Source organism: Musca vetustissima, unplaced genomic scaffold (genome assembly GCF_032173495.1).
Source record: "Musca vetustissima isolate MV318-11 ecotype Yass unplaced genomic scaffold, APGP_CSIRO_Mvet_v1 utg47448, whole genome shotgun sequence".
In the NCBI taxonomy this organism is placed as follows: domain Eukaryota; kingdom Metazoa; phylum Arthropoda; class Insecta; order Diptera; family Muscidae; genus Musca; species Musca vetustissima.
Genome location: NW_026879202.1, coordinates 182,525 through 204,683, shown reverse-complemented (window position 1 = coordinate 204,683; position 22,159 = coordinate 182,525). Strand labels below are relative to the sequence as shown.

The following is a 22,159-nucleotide window of genomic DNA, read 5'->3' as shown; positions in this document are numbered from 1 at the left end:
TCTCCATCCCACCACATTCGTAACCATGGCCTATAAATAAGGTCACCAAGGGAGACCAGCTGATTATCGATACATCTCAAGTTTGCTGTCAAAATGCATTATTGTGAATTGACTTCCATTATGAAAACGTAAACCAAGATCTATTAATATATTTATAGGCCATGACGTAAACAAAGTCGAAATTTTTGACATTAGACTTGAGAAAAAAGCTGTTTTCCGATTTCGATTGCTATCTTGGTGACCTTGGTTATTAATAGATCTTGTTCGTAACTTTCCGTCTTCTTTTTTGACTTCTTCTTTACCGGGCATTTTGTCGTATCCCATCCCATTCGTAACAGTTGGAACGTTTTTCAATAATCGAGGATTTAAATACAAGTACAATACAAATGTCAGTTTGCGATTTACATTTTAGCTAAATGGTCGATTTTCGTGCTTGTAAGGAACCGACCAGAAGCAAATTAACCATCAAATTAGCTAACGGCTATTAATGTTTAACGTGTTACTGCAACATATAAACAAAAGTCGTATACTTTTATTATCACTCGATTGTAAATAAATATCTAATTGAATTGTGTGACAACTAAAGAATAAAACAAATGAAAGAAGAGAAATCTATTGTGAGAATAATATGCTGAGAGAATTTTAGAGTGCAACATAACCAAAGTTGAAATAAAAGTGAATTGTTGTTGTTATTGTTTATTGAGGGTTATTTTTCATTATTTCTATTGGAATACAACACGCGCATTTTGGCCAATAAAGTATATGCGAAATGTGGAAAATATTTAAAATGCTGATATTTCTAATGGTGCTATGTGCACAGCACCGCTACGCACTGTCCGATGGTGTTTGGGGTAAGTTGCTATTTGGTATTTGTTTTTTGTGTTTTTTGGCTTTTCGCTTTGCCAAACACAAATGTCAGATGATAAAATTTTCTGTTGTGTTTCTCCCTTCCACATGTATTATACAATCGCTTGGTCGTTTCCAAATGCAAAGCAAAGAAATATAGAACGTTTGTTGTTAAGCTGTTAAATAATTTTTTAATCAAATGATATATTGCACATTTCGAGAGGCCTTTTAAAACAACCATCTGTAACGAATAAAAAAAAAACGTGCAAAATATCAAATTGTATCGGCATCAACCTGGTTCGTTCGTGTTGTGTTTTCCCATGCCGCTCTCTGCTCTGTTGCGTATATGTGCTATTTGCTGCTGGGATTTATTTCTCGATTATAATTTTTATAATCCGTGTATTTAATTAGATTTAGAAATTCTAAAATCTGCATAGCTGTTTTTCCAACTTGTTTTAATTGAGTTCGAAAAATAAAAGCATAATTTCTATCTTCATTGAAGGGGTATAACATTAAGTTATGTAACAATATCTTTTAAAAAAATGCCATTGCTTCTGAAAACAAAAAAATGAATGCTTAGCATAAACAATGAGAAATGATGAATGTCATATTATTAATATTGTATCATTCCTCCACAACAATTTGGATTTAGGAGGTAACATAACACCTCACAACCTCTGGTAAAAATAAGGTGATATGTTCGTGATAACTTCTTTGGCAATTCCACCGTTTAAATTCCCCGATAAAAATAATTAAAATAATACTAATAGTACGGATTTCGTTAACCCAGTGGGTTATTATTGCCAATTCCATTGTATATATGTCAAATAAATCCTAAATCCTCATCATGGCATAATCCTTGATACTCGAATAAATTTCAAGAGCCACATTCCGCACATAGTTGACAAAATCAATAAAATTACAAGAATGAGGTATCCATTAATAAATCGGAATTCAGAACTTAATATAGAAAAAAAGATCCTTATTTATAAAGGCATTTTCCTTCCATTAATGTTTTATGGAGCTCTGCCAGAACAAGATTCTTAAAATCATTCATTTGACGGGATTTGAGCTAGTTAAGTAGAAAATTAAAAGGTTGACTGACAATTTCATAATAAAATGTCAAATGTCCCAATACCAATTAATGAACTAATGCCATCGTAATTTTATCAAATTAACGTATTCAAATCCCTAACTATTAACAAAGATTTTTTTGCGAAATTTTCCTGTAATACTTAATACTAGCTTTCACATTCTTATTTTGTTATATAAACAAATAATAAATATGTAAAGTAGAAAAGGAATTTTAAATTCCTAAGCTCTTGTATATACATATTGTATGTTCTCTTAATGTTTATCTATATTAATCGAAATAAAGAATGAAATGAAATTATAAATATTGATAACTACATATTGGCAATGATTTGAAATTCATTTAACAACTTCATACCCACTGCAAATATTATAAGGACACTGTTCAGAGAATGTTCAGTCGTTACAGGGCTTCGATAATAATGACAATGTTTCCGTCGTGGGTAATTTTGTATCCTATCTAGCCCTAGTGGCTCTGATTACCACGAGAGTCCATACTAGATTATAACGAAGGTCAAGGAGCCGATGGAATTGATCGCTATAAACGATAGATCTTATTCTGAATACCGTCATTGTTACCGATACATCGTTAAAAAGGAATCATTATTGAATATTTAAGCTGTAGGAGAATCTGTCTGGTTCTGCACAACAATAGAAAGCCAATGTCAATGTCAATTTTCCGTATTTTGCTATATCTTATCAATTATATCCCACTATTGCTTGTTGCTACATGTTACAGAAATTTTGTTTTGACATTGATATTTTATAGTTTATTTCTAAGATTCAAAGTATTTCTATAATATGACACTCACATTTTTATCATTGATTTATAAACATTTCTAAAAAAACTTAATATTGTGGTGTCACAATTCCTGTCTATGTGGATTAATATAAATAATCTATAAATATTCAATAGAGAAAATACGTATCTTATCAATAACATTTCTAAAGACCAGAAGAAATGTTCAGGGTTACTCATTAGATAGAAGAAAATAATACTAAATGCTAAAATGCTGTTGTTGTATGGAAAATGTCCATTTGTTTATTTTCCATCGAAACTTGACTGCTTATATATTTTTTTATATATATACTTAATTTTAAATCACGAATTACCTTAATGTATACCAAATCCGGTCTTTTAATATTATTCAATTTCTATGCCAATAAATTGAATACGCACACACACAGCTGTATTAGAATGTGCCGGTGGTGATTCAGTGACAGAACGTTTGCTTTGTTCTGCACTAATGGTTGAAAAATGCAAGTGTAACAATGAAACCGAAACATTGAAATATTTCTTGCATCTGATATTTCCAACATATTTGACTATGTACAATTTTGTAATTTGATATTTTAAATTACGAACTTAATATATGCCCAATAAATATTGTTACTATTTCATATCAATTCTCTGATTTTTAATTGTCTTATGCAGCACAATATTTCATAAAGTATTCAACACACGCGGTATTTAAGGATAATTCTATGTACATTTCGGCCTGTTGCATTCACGTTAGCACAGTATGATAGTTACGCGACCAGGAAAGTCGCATTCTTCAATAGCAGGCAAAAAAGTCGGCATCATAGGCAATAATGATCCGAATTTTCGGTGGCTGTCGTTCCATTGCCTTTTTCGAAGAAGTAAAGTGCAATCACACCTTCGGACCAAGAGCGCACCATTTTTTTCTGGATGTAATATAGCCTCTCTTCAATTTCTTGAAATCCAAATACGACAATTTTGATTAACATACCCACATTTGGACGATTATGATTTAATATTCTTTTAAAAAATTATATGTGGCTGTGGCAGAATCACAATTTTGTAGTTTTGTTCATTTTTATGCATTGTAAAATCCATTTTCGTCAATGTCAGATTTTCAACTGAAAAGAAAAAATGGTTTAATAACTCATTTTGACAGATACCGAGATCCAGCTTTGAAATCACTAAATGGATAAACATTTATATTTAATTCCAATTTCATTCCAAAAACATTCTTGCGGCTAAGTTTTTAATTGGTACCAATATTTTCAACTACAACTTTAACACATATTTCATCATTTTTCGGAACACCCGTATACTGTCATATTCAAAGTGTTATTGAGATCGTCACCATACTTTGCAAATGCGTAAAATGTACATACAAGTGAATTGTCAATGATTGAAAAGAACGAATAAATACATATTTATTTAGAAATGTTGTTGTGTGATTGTAAAAACACAACACCAAATTACAATCAATATAGATACGACTGGAAATTCAATGAAAGAAGAAACAATTTAATGGAACCTATCTCAACTGCATGCGGCGTGTGGCGTCTTTCGCCCGGAAGTGGCGTTCCATGGGGATAAGGTTTTAACGCTTACTTATAGAGATAAAGAAGGTGGGCTAATATTGTGTTATGGAAGGCTATGGAATCTATGAAATAATTTGACTATAAACACCAAGAACAGACATGTGTAAACCCATACATAGTTTTCCTTATAAGGGTCGTACCTAAATCCATGCGTATGCGTACTATTTTATTCACCTCAAAAGTTAAATGCATTTCAATGAATATTACCCAAATACGCATTGGGTATAAAAATATAAAGTTGAAAATTTTCAACATTGACAATGCGTATTTTGAATTTATTGTTTTTTGAAAATAGAATTCCAGTCATTGAAAATTTGTTCTTTCTTATAAATGTAAACATTTTTCGGTTAATTAAGGAAATGTTTTCATCCATTTTCGCCGTTTTCAATTGACACACAAGTAAATAAGGTCATTGCGTATTTGGGTAATACGGACGTTCAACAAACCCTATAGAGGTGAGAAGAAGGAACGTACTGAATTTAGGTACGGGCCAAAAATACTCAAATGTGAAATTAATTAATATGGTTTATTTTTAGTATTTTTATTTTAAACTAGCATTCAAAATAAACACTATCTATCTATAGAAAACACGAAGTTATACCGGTAATAGATAAATCAATGATTGCCATAATTTAAAAAAAATCCTCTTTAGTTTTCTATTTTGTCATCATCTTTGCACTCGACAAACAATTTGAAAATAGTAAACAAAACACAATTAAGCTTTCTACATTTCAATTTTTCGTTTGGTTTAAAGTGGCCAACAACGGTACATATTTAAACAACAACCAATGAAAAACTTTTGAATGGGGAGTATAGATTTTAGTTTTGTTTATATTCGAAAATATTTGTTTTGGAACATTGTGTCGGTCGGTGTGTATGTAGGTATTAGAATGGTAACCGCATCAAAATGCCATATCACTGTCATTGCCTTATCTCTCTTATTCGTATATTCCATCCATCCAGGCAATTCAGGTTAATGAGAACTAAACAATTTTGACTTGAAAAACACACAATGAAAAAGAAATCCACAAGAAAGATGAGAAGGCAAAAAAGAAAGAAGGAAAACGACTACTTTTTTACGGCAACGTTTGCAAAACATAAAATATTAGCATTACCTTTAGCCGGGCAATCTTTGTCGTCACTCGTTCGCTGGCTCGCTCGCTATACGTGACCTAGCAGATATCAGAAATGGCGTTGACGTTCAATATACCCATGTGTTGTTGGGAGTATTTTTTTTTGTTCACAGCAATATGTATTTTGATGTCGTCTACTCCGTTTTATAAACATTTTCCAATGATGGATCAAGAGTTGAAGTTACCAGGCATAAACGTTAGCCAGTTTTTCGTAAGGAAAAAAATATGTACATATGTCCCTTGTTCCTTGCTTACCATATTTAACGGAGTTTATTTATTTGTCAAGCGATTTCTTTAGAGATATGTGCTAGCTAATATGATGTCAGTACTTGGGGACAATGGTCTTGGTTTCAATCAATTAACTTCGAACATAGATTCTATATCATCCATCAATTTATTAACAGTCAACATTTTATAGTTCATAAGAACAGCAACTGAGTCGTCAAAAGCACATACATTTCCCCAGTATATTTCTATTCCTTTATAACCATCCCCCCTTTTCATGTCTATAGCACTAGAAATGTTCACAGGTCTTTGATTGGTGTAATTACAATACCTTAAACCTCTAAATACCTTTTCTTTTCGGATTGTTATCATGTATTTGAATTCTGGACTTTAACCCTACCTTTGAACCCTAGACTTTATTTCTTCAAAGGATTACTTCTAAAAATCGTTCTTATTTCTGTTTTTTTTTTTTCAAATAAAACTGAATTAAAATACTTCCTGTGACCATCTTAATAAGTCTCGCCTCTGCAAATTCTTCGAATACAAAGCGAATGATATTCCATATTACACCGGTATGTGGATAAATAAAATATGAAACTTATCAAAACGATAAAACCGAAAATTCTATGTTAGCTGGTTCGTCAACATTTCATATTACAAATTTTTTGCCGGTTAGCAGAAAAAAAAATAAAACAAAATCAGCGACAAAACTTGAACAAATTTGAATTTCAAATATTGAAATAAAAAAATACCAGCATGGTGTATCAGTGTTGCAATCCAATCCACAGACAAATGATTCGAACGTGGTCTCTAATATATGTACATATATACATCAGCAGCAGCAAAATATATAAAATTGTGTCGCTTAAACAACTCTCTCATCTCATATTTTGCTTACCTTTTTTTTTTGATATTTTATTATTAGGGTTCGTTAACACATTGATATTTTACTTCGAATAAACCTTGCTTCGAATTGAAGTAAACATTTTATATTTTACTGCGGAAAAAGTGTAATACACTTCAATCATATTATCCATTGGATACCTATTTGTTTGAGAAAATAGACGGGAATATTTGTGTCTGTTCCAGAACCTGCCTCAGCCTTATAGCTAATGAGGGTGTATACACTTTGATACAGCCAAAATGTGCCTCATCGAAATATTGGTTTTAGGACCCATGTTTCTTAGGACTAATATGTCTGTCTGGCCGACTGGTGCGCACGATAACACTCGAAGCTGCAATCGATTTCTTCCAAACTATGCACATCGTAATATTTCTTCCAAACTTGGTTCAAGTTCGAAGATGGGGAATATTCTTCCACTCCTCTCTCACAAATGGTCAAAATTTTCAATATTTATAAATCTAATATCAGGCGAATTGGAATGTTTGATTTGAATCAAACATTAACCTACTATCTTCAACTACCCTAGATCGAGTTCGAATATAGGAATAAAGGGTCAAGATTTAAAGGGTTTAAATTTGAAATTTATATAAATTCAATATTAGGCGAAAGCAATGTTCGATTCAACAAACTTTGCAGAGCCTGTTATTGTTTTAACAAGATCAAGTCCGTTGGCTCTCTCCTTCTGGTGCCTTCCCCCATAAAGGGTCAATACTTTATAAACTTGTATGTTTGATTTGAAGCGAATTAAATAGCCTATTTGATCAACAATGAATCCGAAACCTATTTGATAAAAACCTTATACTTTATATAAAGCGTATAATAAAAACTTTATGTAATTTGAATGTAAAAATTAGCCTTATTCTGGAATTTGTTCGGTTTTTTTCTATAAAGTTATTCTGAAACAGAACTCACAGCGAATTTTTCTGCATTTTCACTTTCCCCTTTTTGCGAATCAAGTTCGAAAGGGGAAATGATGAAGATGACTGTCGAAAACAGTCAAAATATTGTAAAATAGAAATAAAAAAAAAAAAAACAGGAAACCAAATACAGAATTTTATTTATCATAAATCTGAAACAAATCCAACATGAAAAAATATTCTTTTAAATGTACGGTGTGCATTATTTGAATGACGAAATAAAGGAGGAGAGGAGTATATCATAAAATAATTTCCCACTTTAAGAATTTGAGGAGATAAAAATCGAAATTAAATAAAAATTCACATAATTATGTAGTGAAATAATAAACTGCGAATTAATTTAATTCAATCGGAGATTTCTTCAGATTATTCATTGTGTTTTTGACATCGTTCAATGCGGATTTTGTATTCATAAAAAAATGTTATTTTATTTGTAATCTGTTGTAGTTGTTACACCAAATTGCAATAAAACAATAAACAGCTGTTTCACATGCTGTTGGATCCGTTGGTTATTATAATTTTTTCATTTTAATTTATTTTTTTTTTTTTTGTTTTCATTATAAACTTAATATAAAAAATGTACAAATTTTTTCTACGATAACCATTTTTAATTAATGATAAAAAAAGCAGCCACCTATATTATTTGCATATCCATATCAGGTTATGGTAAAAAAGACTCGTCAATATCTCGACACAAATGTATGTGTGGATAGTTACATATGTAAATCAAATATTTTTTTGAAATTTCAGCTGGTTCTGCGTGCTTAAAAATTATTATTCAGAACAAAATGTAAAATAAAAACTCAGTAAATCAGAAATGTAGAATTTTAAAATGTCGTAAGACATTATTGGAGTCACGAATTGGAATCAATGTATTCTTTGTAAATTGAAAATTAGAATCCTATTTATTGCAATCACTACGGGAGTTATTGACTTTTCAACAAATTTTCAATATTTATAAATCTAATATCAGGCGAATTGGAATGTTTGATTTGAATCAAACATTAACCTACTATCTTCAACTACCCTAGATCGAGTTCGAATATAGGAATAAAGGGTCAAGATTTAAAGGGTTTAAATTTGAAATTTATATAAATTCAATATTAGGCGAAAGCAATGTTCGATTCAACAAACTTTGCAGAGCCTGTTATTGTTTTAACAAGATCAAGTCCGTTGGCTCTCTCCTTCTGGTGCCTTCCCCCATAAAGGGTCAATACTTTATAAACTTGTATGTTTGATTTGAAGCGAATTAAATAGCCTATTTGATCAACAATGAATCCGAAACCTATTTGATAAAAACCTTATACTTTATATAAAGCGTATAATAAAAACTTTATGTAATTTGAATGTAAAAATTAGCCTTATTCTGGAATTTGTTCGGTTTTTTTCTATAAAGTTATTCTGAAACAGAACTCACAGCGAATTTTTCTGCATTTTCACTTTCCCCTTTTTGCGAATCAAGTTCGAAAGGGGAAATGATGAAGATGACTGTCGAAAACAGTCAAAATATTGTAAAATAGAAATAAAAAAAAAAAACAGGAAACGAAATACAGAATTTTATTTATCATAAATCTGAAACAAATCCAACATGAAAAAATATTCTTTTAAATGTACGGTGTGCATTATTTGAATGACGAAATAAAGGAGGAGAGGAGTATATCATAAAATAATTTCCCACTTTAAGAATTTGAGGAGATAAAAATCGAAATTAAATAAAAATTCACATAATTATGTAGTGAAATAATAAACTGCGAATTAATTTAATTCAATCGGAGATTTCTTCAGATTATTCATTGTGTTTTTGACATCGTTCAATGCGGATTTTGTATTCATAAAAAAATGTTATTTTATTTGTAATCTGTTGTAGTTGTTACACCAAATTGCAATAAAACAATAAACAGCTGTTTCACATGCTGTTGGATCCGTTGGTTATTATAATTTTTTCATTTTAATTTATTTTTTTTTTTTTTGTTTTCATTATAAACTTAATATAAAAAATGTACAAATTTTTTCTACGATAACCATTTTTAATTAATGATAAAAAAAGCAGCCACCTATATTATTTGCATATCCATATCAGGTTATGGTAAAAAAGACCCGTCAATATCTCGACACAAATGTATGTGTGGATAGTTACATATGTAAATCAAATATTTTTTTGAAATTTCAGCTGGTTCTGCGTGCTTAAAAATTATTATTCAGAACAAAATGTAAAATAAAAACTCAGTAAATCAGAAATGTAGAATTTTAAAATGTCGTAAGACATTATTGGAGTCACGAATTGGAATCAATGTATTCTTTGTAAATTGAAAATTAGAATCCTATTTATTGCAATCACTACGGGAGTTATTGACTTTTCAACAAATTTGGTATTGAATTTGTAAACGAAAAATCGCAGACAATTTCGATTAGTAAACGATTTGTAGGTTTATTTAATTTGAAATATTTCTATACTTGTATTCTGAAAAAAAAAACAAATATTTTTTCTTTTGAGCGTAGAATAATTTTTAAACCACAATTAACCTAATAAATTATAAAAATAAAACTTTTACGCATCAATTATTTAATAACCTTAAAGCAGTAAAAATCGAACAACGAAGTATACACCGTGAGGTCAATGAATACATTTATTTGTGAATATAGCCCGAAAACACGCTGTTATAGCCAGCCACCACAAGTTCATTATTACTAAAGCAACGCTTATAATTTTTAAAATCCTAATTAGGGAAACAAAAAAAAGTTGCAACAACAAATATTTGAAATAACTTTTATGTCAAAACGTCACTTAAAGATTTAATGCGAGATAATTATACAGGGTTATCCATTGCGTGGTTTCAAATGTTAACGTAAATAAACCCACATATATCATTGGTTTTGTATTTCGTTCGACAGATTTTTCGGGAATAAAAAATAAACTAAGTACGAAGCCATTAGATAAGGTGACCATACGTACTCTTTTTTAGAGGATAATCATCTATTTTCACTGGCTGTCATCAATAAAATGGATGTCCTCAATCTGTCATCTTTGTCTTCTATATTTTTAAAGCCGTGATCAATATTTTGATTTAGTAAATTAAAACAAACTAATAAATTGTATGAAATTATTTTCAGAATTTTAAACATATTTTTAACCGAATTATCTGTTATTTCATTTAATGGGTATTAAATTTCAATAAAAACATTTATTAATTATTAAATTTTCGTAAATTTTTAGGGTTCCTGTACACTTTTTGCAACCGAATTGGCTACAATGTGATATTTTGATTTCTATGTTTCTAGGTGTTCCGAATATAAAGAAAATCACATTTTCTTTTTTTTTAATTTTACAAAAGTTTGCCTTCAAAAGTGAATGTAATTTACTACTCCTTGTGGCTTATGGGTTGCAAAATATTCGGAAAAACATAGTCGACATAGGTCTACTTCTTTGCTATGTTCCCTATATAAAGGTCCCAAGATTATTGGCTTAGGGCTTTTAACGACTTTTTAACATATTTTTTGTAGGATAAAAGCAACTAATTCCGGGATGTACCAATAGTCGGCATCTGTTTTATATAACTTCAAATAACTAAAATATCCTATAACTAAATATAAAAAATACCTTGAATAACCTTCAATAACACTGCAACCTATCTCTGTATAAAATTTAATCAAGATAAGTAAATTTATTCAGTCAAAATTTGGCATTTGGCCAATGAGGTTTGTCAACACTAGCGATAATTCACGTTTCTTAAGAAAACATTACAGGGAATGTCATTTTGAAAGACTCGTAAAGGATCTTCTTCGTAATTGTAAAGAACATAGAGGAGAGTACTTTTGAATTTAAAATCATTAAAAAAAATTTGTTATTATGATATGTTTATCAAAGTCGGCACAATAATTGCTGGTAACAGCTTTTACATTATATGTATATAAACTTTTTAATACAACACTGATGGAAACGTCCGATAATAATAATGTATTAAAGAAAATAGCTGAAAAATTAATTAAATAAATAATTTTTGTTTAACTAAAATATGACGTGCCGACCATTGGAAAAATGTGCCGAATGTTGGCACAAAGGCACTATTTTACATAATTATTAATTTAATCTACTTTAATTAAACAATTTTTATTGCATCGGGGATTAAACAAAATTTGGAAACATATGAACCAAAATACAATATAGTGAAAAAAGTGTTCTCGGGATGGTGAAACGTTTAAAATACCTTATTTATAAGTAAATCAAAATGTACGTTTTATACAAATACTATTATTTTTATTTATTTAAAATATACTTTCTTTTATTTTAAATAAACTTTCTTTGTCTTTATAAGCACGTCTTCACCTATAATGATCTTCATCTCCAGCTTATCAAGGAAGAGTAATGAGACGCGAGATCACTAGTTATTTTTTTATAATTAATGACAGAACTTAACATTCTTGTCGCTAGTAAACACGGTGTAAGATATTTTTGGTTTTTTGTTATTTTATTTTTTGCATTTTGTTAATTCTCAATCCAAAAGTCAATAACATTTTGGCCTACAAAAAAAATAATAATAATAAATAAATGAACAAAAAAAAATGTTAAATAGCCATTTAAACATGACATGTCTGCATTAATATTGCCAATAGTATTGGCGCGCAATTTGGGCAAGCAATTCCATTATCTTCAAGTTTAGAATATTTTTTTGAAGGTTAACAAAAACAAAACATTATTTCCATTAAAAAAATACTAGTTATTTTTATTATAGTTTCAATAAAAACGGATTTAAACGCCGTAAAGTGAAAGCTGTTTCATTTATTGACTTGGTTCGAAATACACACATTTTGTATATTCATAGCATATTAATAATGAATGGCCCATGGAGATTGGTCTTAAATAGATTATTGTACTGACACTTTGTTGTTGGTTTTTTTGCTCTCTTTAATTTTTCATTATTATTGTTTTTATTTTGTATTACGGAACTTGCACAGGTGATAGTGTTGTTGGAGGGTAATTTTTGCAGTTTACTGCCCCCATTTGTATTTCCGCAAAAGTTGTGAGCTGGCGCAAAAAAAAAACTGTTAAATACCACATTTTGTATTTTGAAAGTACAAACACAATCGCTGTTGTTTTTTTTTTAACATTCTTTCATTCATTCAGTTACTCAATGATGTGAATTGTGTTATGTTTCAATTGAACATCTGTTGCAAAAACAACAAAAACCAATTTAATGATGAATGACAAATTTTATACGTCAGATGATTGTATGGTATATATTTTTAAAAGCACGTGCCAGTAAAGATATAGGTCTTCTGAATTATTTTGCAGTAATAATTCATCTGGATGTTTTTAATTTCCTTAAATAACAGGTTACTAAAGAATTACTATATAGGTGTACATTATTCTCCGGAATATACCCTATTTAAATACGGTCAGAATATAATATAGCTGTCACATCACTCGGAAGTCTTTGGCCCAATGTAATCATCTCGGCATTAAGTGATTATAATTTCCCATTCTCCGCAAAGAGGTTAGTGAGTTCCAACAAGACAATCGTTTTAGAAATTCGAATGTGAGAAATCTTGAACAACACACAGTCGATATCGCATATAACGACGATCAAAGGACCAGAGAATGTGGTCGCCATATGCAATAGCCACAATTGCCAAATACAGCACAGGGCTTTTACTGGGTTGTTAACACCCTGCACCGTAACTTTACTCCCTTTGTTCTTCTTGACCACCGTAGTTGATTAATTAAAGGGATCCGAATATCCCCAAGCTTCCACGAAGTGCAGAGAAAAGTTGACCTAGGTCAGTTTCACACTGCACATAATGGAGACCCCCTTCCCATCCGCCACCCGGGAAGTCGCGCCTAGTAGGATATTGGCCACTCCCCTGTTAATTTAATGTTGATAATTTTTGGGGACAGTAATTTTACTTACTTAGCTAGCTTGCGATAAAGGAACATTTGTTCCATAAGCCGAGCATAAAAAAGATTTGCAGGCGCGCCGGTCTTTTGCCCAATTCTTCCAATTTGAAAGACCATGTTCGGCAATGTTATCTTCCACTTGATCTTTCCATCTAATTCGTGGCCTTCTTAGTGAGCCATCAGCTGGTTCGCTTTTCGAGTGGGGGAATCCTCCTCATCCATTCGTACAACATGACCTAGCCAACGTATTCGCTTCAGCTCGATCCGTCTGACTATTTCGATGTCCGAGAATAAATGGTTAGTTAGCTGTCTCATCTTCTTGCGCAATTACCTCTGCTTCAGATCCATAGTATCAGCGTCTCGTATAGTGTGAGTTTGGTCTGGCGAGAGGTGGCCTTGCTTTTGAGTTGCTTACTTTGACCATAGTATAGGCATAGGCATAAGTTGGCCAACACTATCCTGAACGTAGACATGACTTTGAATACCTCTGAACGGATAGGGCTGTCGAATGCGACTTTGTAGTCGACGAATAGGTGGAATGTGTCGATGTGTTTTTCGTGGGACTGTGGCGCAGGGTAAAAATCTGGTCTATGGTGGATTTGCCCTATTTGAAGCCGCATTGATATGGTCCAATAATATCATTGTCCATTGAATTCAGTCGTTCACACAGCACACTGCATAGCACTTTATATGCGATGGGAAGGGACTAATTCCTCCAAAGTTGGCACATATCGTCTTGTCATCTTTTTTTGTGCACGGGACACGGGATGCTGGGGTTCCAATTATTTGGCATGCATTCCCCTAGCAAATTGTATTAATCAGCTGGTGCAAGCTCCTGACCGGCATTTTATTCAGGATGACCGGTATCTGGTATGATGTCTGGAAATGATGCATTTCCAGACTTCATCCTGTACATATCGATTTGCTCACGCTCACGTTTTTCTTGTTCTTTTATCTGATACAGCACTGCTAATTTAATGTTGACTATTTTGGGGATCACAGTAGATAGAATTGTTGGTGGTTGTATTTATTTGTTAATTTAAAAATGTTAAATCTCGGCCTATACAACAATTTTAGTTTATTTGTATAGACCACATGGTCTATTTTTTTCGAATGTCAAGTACATTTTCCAAGTATTTATCACATGATAAGGGAAGACAATAACAACAACAACAGAATATACAATAGATAACACGAACCCTAATTTATCAGTGACGTATTCTTCACATGTTCTGTAATGGGATATGTTACATATTTATTACGTAGAGGTTTAGAGATTAAAACACAGACACTTGTGATCAAATCAGTAGCACTTATGTCATTGTTTTTTTTTTTCTTCTTCTAAAAAATGTGTTACAATCTAATGTTTAAGAAGAATAAATATTATTTAGATAACCGATAAAAGATATACTTTTATTATTAACTTTGTCTACGGCATTATTAAAAAAGTGTTTATGTTTATATTTACACACCTCACTACCAAACTATGCGGTATATTTTGATAGTTTGTCTTTTTTAAATTAGTCATTAAATTGTTTTAACCGATATTAAATAACTGTTTTTTATACTACTAGAAAAGTGAATTAAAGTGGACCTTTATAAAAAAAAACATGACATTTTGATTGAATGGAGTCACCTCGTTCAAGATAAGTTAAATTCGCAAACTTACCAAACTGCGCACACAACCAATTTCACAATTACCCGAGACCAGTTGTGCTTATCTTAATCGTTTTGTATATTATTGCCACTTTTACTCTTTTGACTTTTGACGTATGTTCACAACATTTAGAGAGAAACCAATAAATCTAGAAATTAAACACTAGTTAAAAGTTTTTTGTTAAAATGTGGCATATATTTTGAAGTTATTTCCAATTTGTATACCGATTCGGTGAAATTTATTTATGAACTAATTTACAGAACTGAACAAATTAAAATTATTTTTCAACGAACACAGAAAAATAATAATAAAATACCCTCGATAGAAGAGTGCAAAATATCTTGATGTTGTAATCGATCATCATTGCAATAGCCATATATTTAACCTGTTATGTTAAAAATTCTGTGTAAAAAGATCAACGTGCAGTAAATACATTGACATACAAATAACAGGTTTACTGCATGTTATATCCTCGGCATATTTAATTTAAATTAACTACTAGATTAAAATATATAGTTGTTGCGTAGGGGCAACCACCGGAACAAGTCTTCACGTGCGTAAAATACATGATTGTATAGTTATTTTGGTTAGATTTCGTTATAGTGTGTTCAGTCACCAATCATTTTGCAGCTGATTTCAAAATCGGACACCCTTGGTCCATAGTGTTCCTCCTGAGCAAGGATAGGATAGAAGAAAGGAAAATGGAGGCTATTAGAAGATGAGATTAAATGCTTAACCATAACATTTTTGTTAAATCCACGTTTTTTATGTCATCTAAACCGAAAAGGAATGGTAGAGAGAATATCAATATTATATATGATCGATGGTTTCCATTTGTTCCTCATCTCCACGTCAGTAGCTCGCTCCATTCATGTCCCGATTGGTTGGGAGAAACATAATCTTTCAATGAACTGTTATGATCACTGCATTGAATTTGATCTATTTTTACATTAATGACAGCAATGATGTAGTTCTCTCCGGATTTCAAAGCTGATTTAAAAATAAGATCAGCTTTGAAATCCGGAGAAAGATATTGTTGGCCAACAAATGCTACAATGGTCTAAGTAAGCAGTTTAGAAGCAAGACCACCTCCCGCCAGACCAAACTCACACTCTACAAGACGCTGATGTTGCCAGTGCTGGTGTATGGATCGGAAGCATGTGTACTTGTGCAAGTATATGACGCAGTTTTTGGAGTGTTTGAGAGAAAAATTTTCCACAATATTCACGGCCGATCTGCTTCGACGGTGAATTTCATGAGTTTTACAATCTATACACGGAAATCGACATAGTCAGTCGTATCGTGCTGCAGCGTCTACGGTTGGATGCGGATACCCCAGCACAAAAGGGATATAAAAGCAAGCCTACTGATGGTTCATGCATAAGCTGAAGAACACGATTTCGTTGGAAATATCGAGTGGAGGACGATATATTAAAGCATTGTCTTTCAAATTGGAAAAATTGCGCACAAGATCGACGCGTCTGGATTTTTTTTAAGTTTGGCTAAGGGAACACATCTTCTATCTCGAAGTATTCTAAAAAGTGAAGCAAAATTGATCATTTTTGGTATGAAGATTTGATACCAAATTTGAATTCAATTTTGAAGTCAATTTTGCTAAAAAAAAGTGTCAAAATCCTCGAAATAGCGAAAGTTTGAAATACTTCTATATGGGGAATATACCATTTTCAATACCAAACATTCTAGGAGTAATATGTGTAAAATTTCAATGCTCTACCTTAAATATTGTGATTTCAACTGACAGACATGCATAAAACGACATAGAATTTTATTTTGATCAAGAATTTATATACTTCAAAATGTCTCCCGTAAATATTTCGAGATGCTGCAAATCGAATGACAAATTTAATATTAATACTTCATTAAAAAATAAAAAAGCTGGTATTGCATCTGATAACGGATAAATCATTTAAAAAAATCTTGTCCCTTTTAAAATTATCCCACTCAAATGTAATACCAGCGTTTTTTACGGTATAGGCTTTTTTATTTATTTTTTTCGACGCATTTTAGATTTCTTCATATTTTTCTAGGGCGGCTAGTATGATGTTTTTTTATTTATTTTTTTTTAATGTAAGCATAATTTATTTTAAAACTTATTTTGCTGCCTTTTACAATTTGCAATTAAAAAAAATTATTTCGCAATTATAATTCGCATTCTTTGATGTTGGAAAAAATGTCATTTAAATGTTATTACCTAAAAATGCTGATCGAGTTAAATTTAATCAATTAAGGGCGGTATAGATGACAAAACAAGTAAAAATAATATCAAATGAATGTGCGTTTAAAAATGGAATATATATATATATATATATATAGGTTAATCTCGTTCAACCCGTCCCTATAGGATTATTGTGTTAGTCACAAAAAATAATAAAAAATAATAATTTTGCAGTTTCCCATATCGCCACATTTAATCCTTTTCGCTTTTATGATGTAAAAAAATCTAAACACTATTAATTTTATCAATTTCAAAATTTTTTGTCATTTAATATTTGAAATAAGTTTTTGACCATTGATCCGTTAAATTCCACAACTAATTTATTATTAATCGCTTCGTCTGACAATATGTAAACATGTTGTTTTTTTTTAATAATGTATTACGATTAATTGCATCTTATCAATTTAGAATATATTGGGATTTCCCATTAATTACGTTCTTGAAATACTAAACTTCACCTCAGAGACAGAGCCTATTTGCAAATAATCAATCTAAATCGAATCTAAATCATCTAGTAAATGTTTGTCACATAATTGATCCGGTGAACTTTGTAACAGTTTTTCCAATGCAAACCAATTGGAAACATTATAAATAGAATAAAATATTGAATGTTTTAAGGTTAGAGGAATTTGAAATTGAACTATACCAATAAAATGTTTTTTTTTTTCTCAGTTTAGACATTAAGATATGCCATCAGTTCTGAATCTATGTTTAGAAAAACAGTACAAATTTTCTGATATTCTTTTAAAAAAGTAAAAATGCATTAACGTCCGGCCTTCATAATATGAAAAAAATATCGAAAATATCAGAGTATTAATAGCCTTTATCAAAATTCTTGCTTTTTGTGGCGTCATGTTATTGACATCAAGAAAAAGGCATATCAATAAAAAAATTTAAAAAAATCAAACCGACTTATTCATAAATTTAACTAAAGTAAATTTAATATAACAACCAAACATAATTGATTTCAATTTGTATTGATTAAGATTCAATTTATGTCTTGGATTTTAGCCAGACATTTTATCCCCGCAGTCCCAAAAGAAGGGTAGGGGTTTCAACTAGGAATTCATGTTATAATAAATTTCTGTTTGCATAAAAGTCTTGACTTTAGATTCCGCAAGACTGAAATACGACATATAAAAAGGGGGCAATTAATTGCATACAACAACTACAAAACTATTTCTCATTGGTTCATTGCGCGAAACATATAGCGCAATTGTATTTGTCATATTAATTGCGATTAGTTATCTACAAAAAGTTATCAATACGTGAATTTTGAAAGGTAGGTAGCAGCAATGCGATACCTAAAAAGAAATTTATATTGTTGCACACATGACGCTACGTCGAATTTGGAAATTTCTAATGGGATTTAAAGTTCATGCATAACTATATTTAACTCTAAAATGCTGACTGTGCCCAAACAAAATATTTGGAAGACTGTTATTTTACTGTCTTTTTTTAACCTGCGATATATTATTTTTTCTTGTTGAATTTGTTTCGGCTTTAAGTATTTTGTTTTCTGGCTCTTATTTTAATTTTCAGGGAAATTGTTATGAGAGAAACAACAGATTTGTTTCACCGTCTATGCTAAACTGTGTTAACTTTTTTATTATATTTGTTAATATACCAGTTGATTTCGCTTTCTTTGACATTCAAAGACAATATTGAAAGTCAAGGGTAGTCATACTGCTACCCACTCTTTACAAATAATTAAAAATAAAAAACCAAATGCGTATCGCATCATATTTTTAGTTTTTCTCTCTTTTTTAATTTTCTTTTTGTTTTCTTCTTCTTACCTTTGCTTGCAGATTATGCTGTAACAGCGAAAACAAAAATTGTCTTTTACAACGACCAATGGCGGGATGTTACCTCATCGGCCCATCAATTTGATCATTTAACGGCCATTGCTTTCGATGAAACCGAAGAAATTGTTTACTTCGCTGATCGTCTGCACAATAACGGCAGCATATTTTCATTGAAGTTACCCAACGCCGCTTCAGGTGATACTCACAACATTGACACGGTAGTTCAACGAACTGAAAATGAAACAGTCACCGGCATTGCCTACGATCCGTTGGGTCGCAATGTCTACTGGGTCGATCAGACAGGAAAAAAGATCTACTATGCCTCAGTGGATAGAGCTGGCAAAGATCTGCCGAAAGTTCTCATGGATTTCACCAAGGAAGACACCGTGCCGGATGGCATTGCAATTGATTTCTGTCGCCGCAAACTGTACTGGACTAATTCAAATTTTGCCAATGCCACAATTGAGCGCATTGATTTGGATGGCACCAATCGTAAAGTGATTATCGACAAAGATTTGTATTTACCACATGGCATAGTTGTGGATCAATTGTCGGACCGCATTTACTGGGTGGTCGATCAGCAGGGAATACACTTTACTGTTGAAAGTGCCAAATTGGATGGTACCGATCGTCAAATTATTGTCAAGGGTCTCGACAGTACACCTTCGAATTTGGCCGTGACAAAGGAACTAATCTTCTGGACAGATCAGCGACACGAGGCGATATGGACTCACACCAAAGAGGCTAGTGAAAAGGTAAATCGCACCGAAGTAGGCGTGATTGAAGAGGAGGCAAAACCACACATAATCCTGCGTATGCAGGACAAACCAAGTGGCATAATAGCACGTACACGCTTTATGACCAACCTGCAACAAGATGAACACTGTGCCAGTGTGGTGAATAAAATAAAGCGCCGTATTCTAGATGCAGTACCAATTTCTGTGCCCAACACAACGGGATCGAATAAAACAACCACAAAACAACGTGACTATTGTCTCAACGATGGTGAATATATACCACAAAGTGGTATATGTATTTGTAAGGTGGGCTATATCGGTGCACGTTGTGAGACTAATGAATGTCACAACTACTGCATCCATGGCACATGCACCATGTCTTCGACTGGTCAACAGAAATGTTCCTGTCAACGTGGTTTCTACGGCAAACGCTGTGAATCGTCTATGTGTGCGGGATATTGTTTGAATGATGGTGTGTGTAAAATTGAAAGTAATGGAGAGCCGTCATGTGAGTGTCCCGACAATTTTGGCGGTCAACGGTGTGATCAAAATTCGACAGAAATTTGTGCATTATTCTGTCGTGTACTGAAATACGAGCCAGAAACATATGTTCCTTTCGGATGTCATGATATGTAAGTAAAAGTTTAAAAAGACTACAAAAAAGTAAAATAACAATCAGAACCGTTAAAGGGACAAAAATAGAATCAGTATTGGTTTTTTTTCATTTCAATTTTTTTATGAAAGTATTTTCTATAGGAAAATCACGATTAATAATCCCCCCTATCCTATTAAATCCTAAGAACAAATATTTTATATATTTTTCTTACAGATGCGAAGAATTGTCTTCGGAAAATGAAGAGGCTGCTCAACTATATGCGATACCAACATACAAACACTTAGAAGTCTGTAAGGATCAAGTGACATGGACCAATACAGTTATAATCGCCCTGGTGGCCGGTGTTGTATCGTGCCTGAGTTTGGTTCTATTTATTGTACATGCTATACGCCGATTCTACAAACCGGCCAGGCCAAGAATAAAGAAAACCTTTGTGGTGCGTAGACAACCCGCTTCAACAGATACCCCGTTAACCAATCGACCAATTGCAACAGAACAATGTGAAATAACAATCGAAAATTGTTGTAATATGAACTATTGTGATACGGTAGATATTTAAATACACTAATCTAAGGTGTACAACAAAGTGTTGTGTTAACCGATATTTCTTTCTTTTTCCTAAAATTTCAGCCTTGTTTCGATCCAAAAATGGTACAACAAACATTAAATCGTGATACCAGCAGCAGCAATACCAAAGAAGATAAGAAAATCCTAATACACAACATGGAGGATGATCTTTATTGATTGAACTCAACGTGGTCGTGACGAGTATGGTTTCCATAAAATAAATTAATGACAGTTGGAAACTATGGCGTGCGTATGTGTCGCACTCCTCCCCCAGAAAAAAAGAGGCCTTAAAGCATAGTATCATTGCCATTTATACAGACAGCATAAAAAGGGTAGCTTAGATGTACTTAAAGCAAAAAAATTATAATTGTTCATTCATATATCTTCCAAAATGGTATCTCAAAAACAGCAATCAATTTACACCAATACTTATATATATATTTTTAATTTTTTTTTCTTTTATTGAAATGTTTCTTTATTATTGCTGTTTAATTCGTAAATGATGCTACAGCTTGTCTTCTCTTTTTTATTATTATTGTTTTAGTTTTTTTTTCTTTTAGAAAAATTATTTATATTTTATTTTGTTGAAAAATATACAGCCAATGTCCTGTAAATTAGCTCAAAACTTTTTTTATCGGTGAATTAGCATACTTTTCACTATACTTGTTAAGAGCACATATTTAAAAAATGCACTGGAACTCTATTAAAAACCATGAATGAGTTTTTTTTCTTTTTCGTTTCGATTGTTTAACAAACTTACCTCTATTGGGATATGTTGTACAAATATCAATTCCAAATAAATTGCTAGGAATCAAACCAAAAAATCCAAGTCAAAGTACATCAAAGAGATCTAAAATTATTTCAATGCGGAATTAATATGGAAGACATAAATTCAGTGGTGTATAAACAACCCTTCAGTAATGTTGGCTATATTTTGAAGTATTTCAGCCAGATTGAATACGGCGTTAAAGAAGAGGATGTGAGAGATTTTTTTTAGAGCGCTCAGCAGGCTATTGTGTACCTCCACCGGGATTATATAACAGATAGGACATCTGATATCTTTACTAATACTTTATTTGCATTCCGAATAAAGCAATTAAAATTGAGTGAAATTTAAAAAAATCGCTAAATTGTAGGGGAATGCTATATAATTCTAAATATCGGTAAATTGCCAAC

General features: G+C 31.7%; 1 protein-coding gene across 1 annotated transcript; it reads left to right on the top strand.

Annotated features, from left to right (window-relative positions):
* The first annotated feature begins 746 nt into the window (after nt 1-746).
* Nucleotides 747-21,160, top strand: LOC133323998 (protein cueball). Its single transcript, XM_061532896.1, has 4 exons — nt 747-851; nt 19,067-20,432; nt 20,630-20,963; nt 21,047-21,160. The coding sequence occupies exons 1-4, from the start codon at nt 770-772 to the stop codon at nt 21,158-21,160; spliced, it is 1,896 nt and encodes a 631-aa protein (XP_061388880.1). The 5' UTR covers nt 747-769.
* The last annotated feature ends 999 nt before the right edge of the window (nt 21,161-22,159 follow it).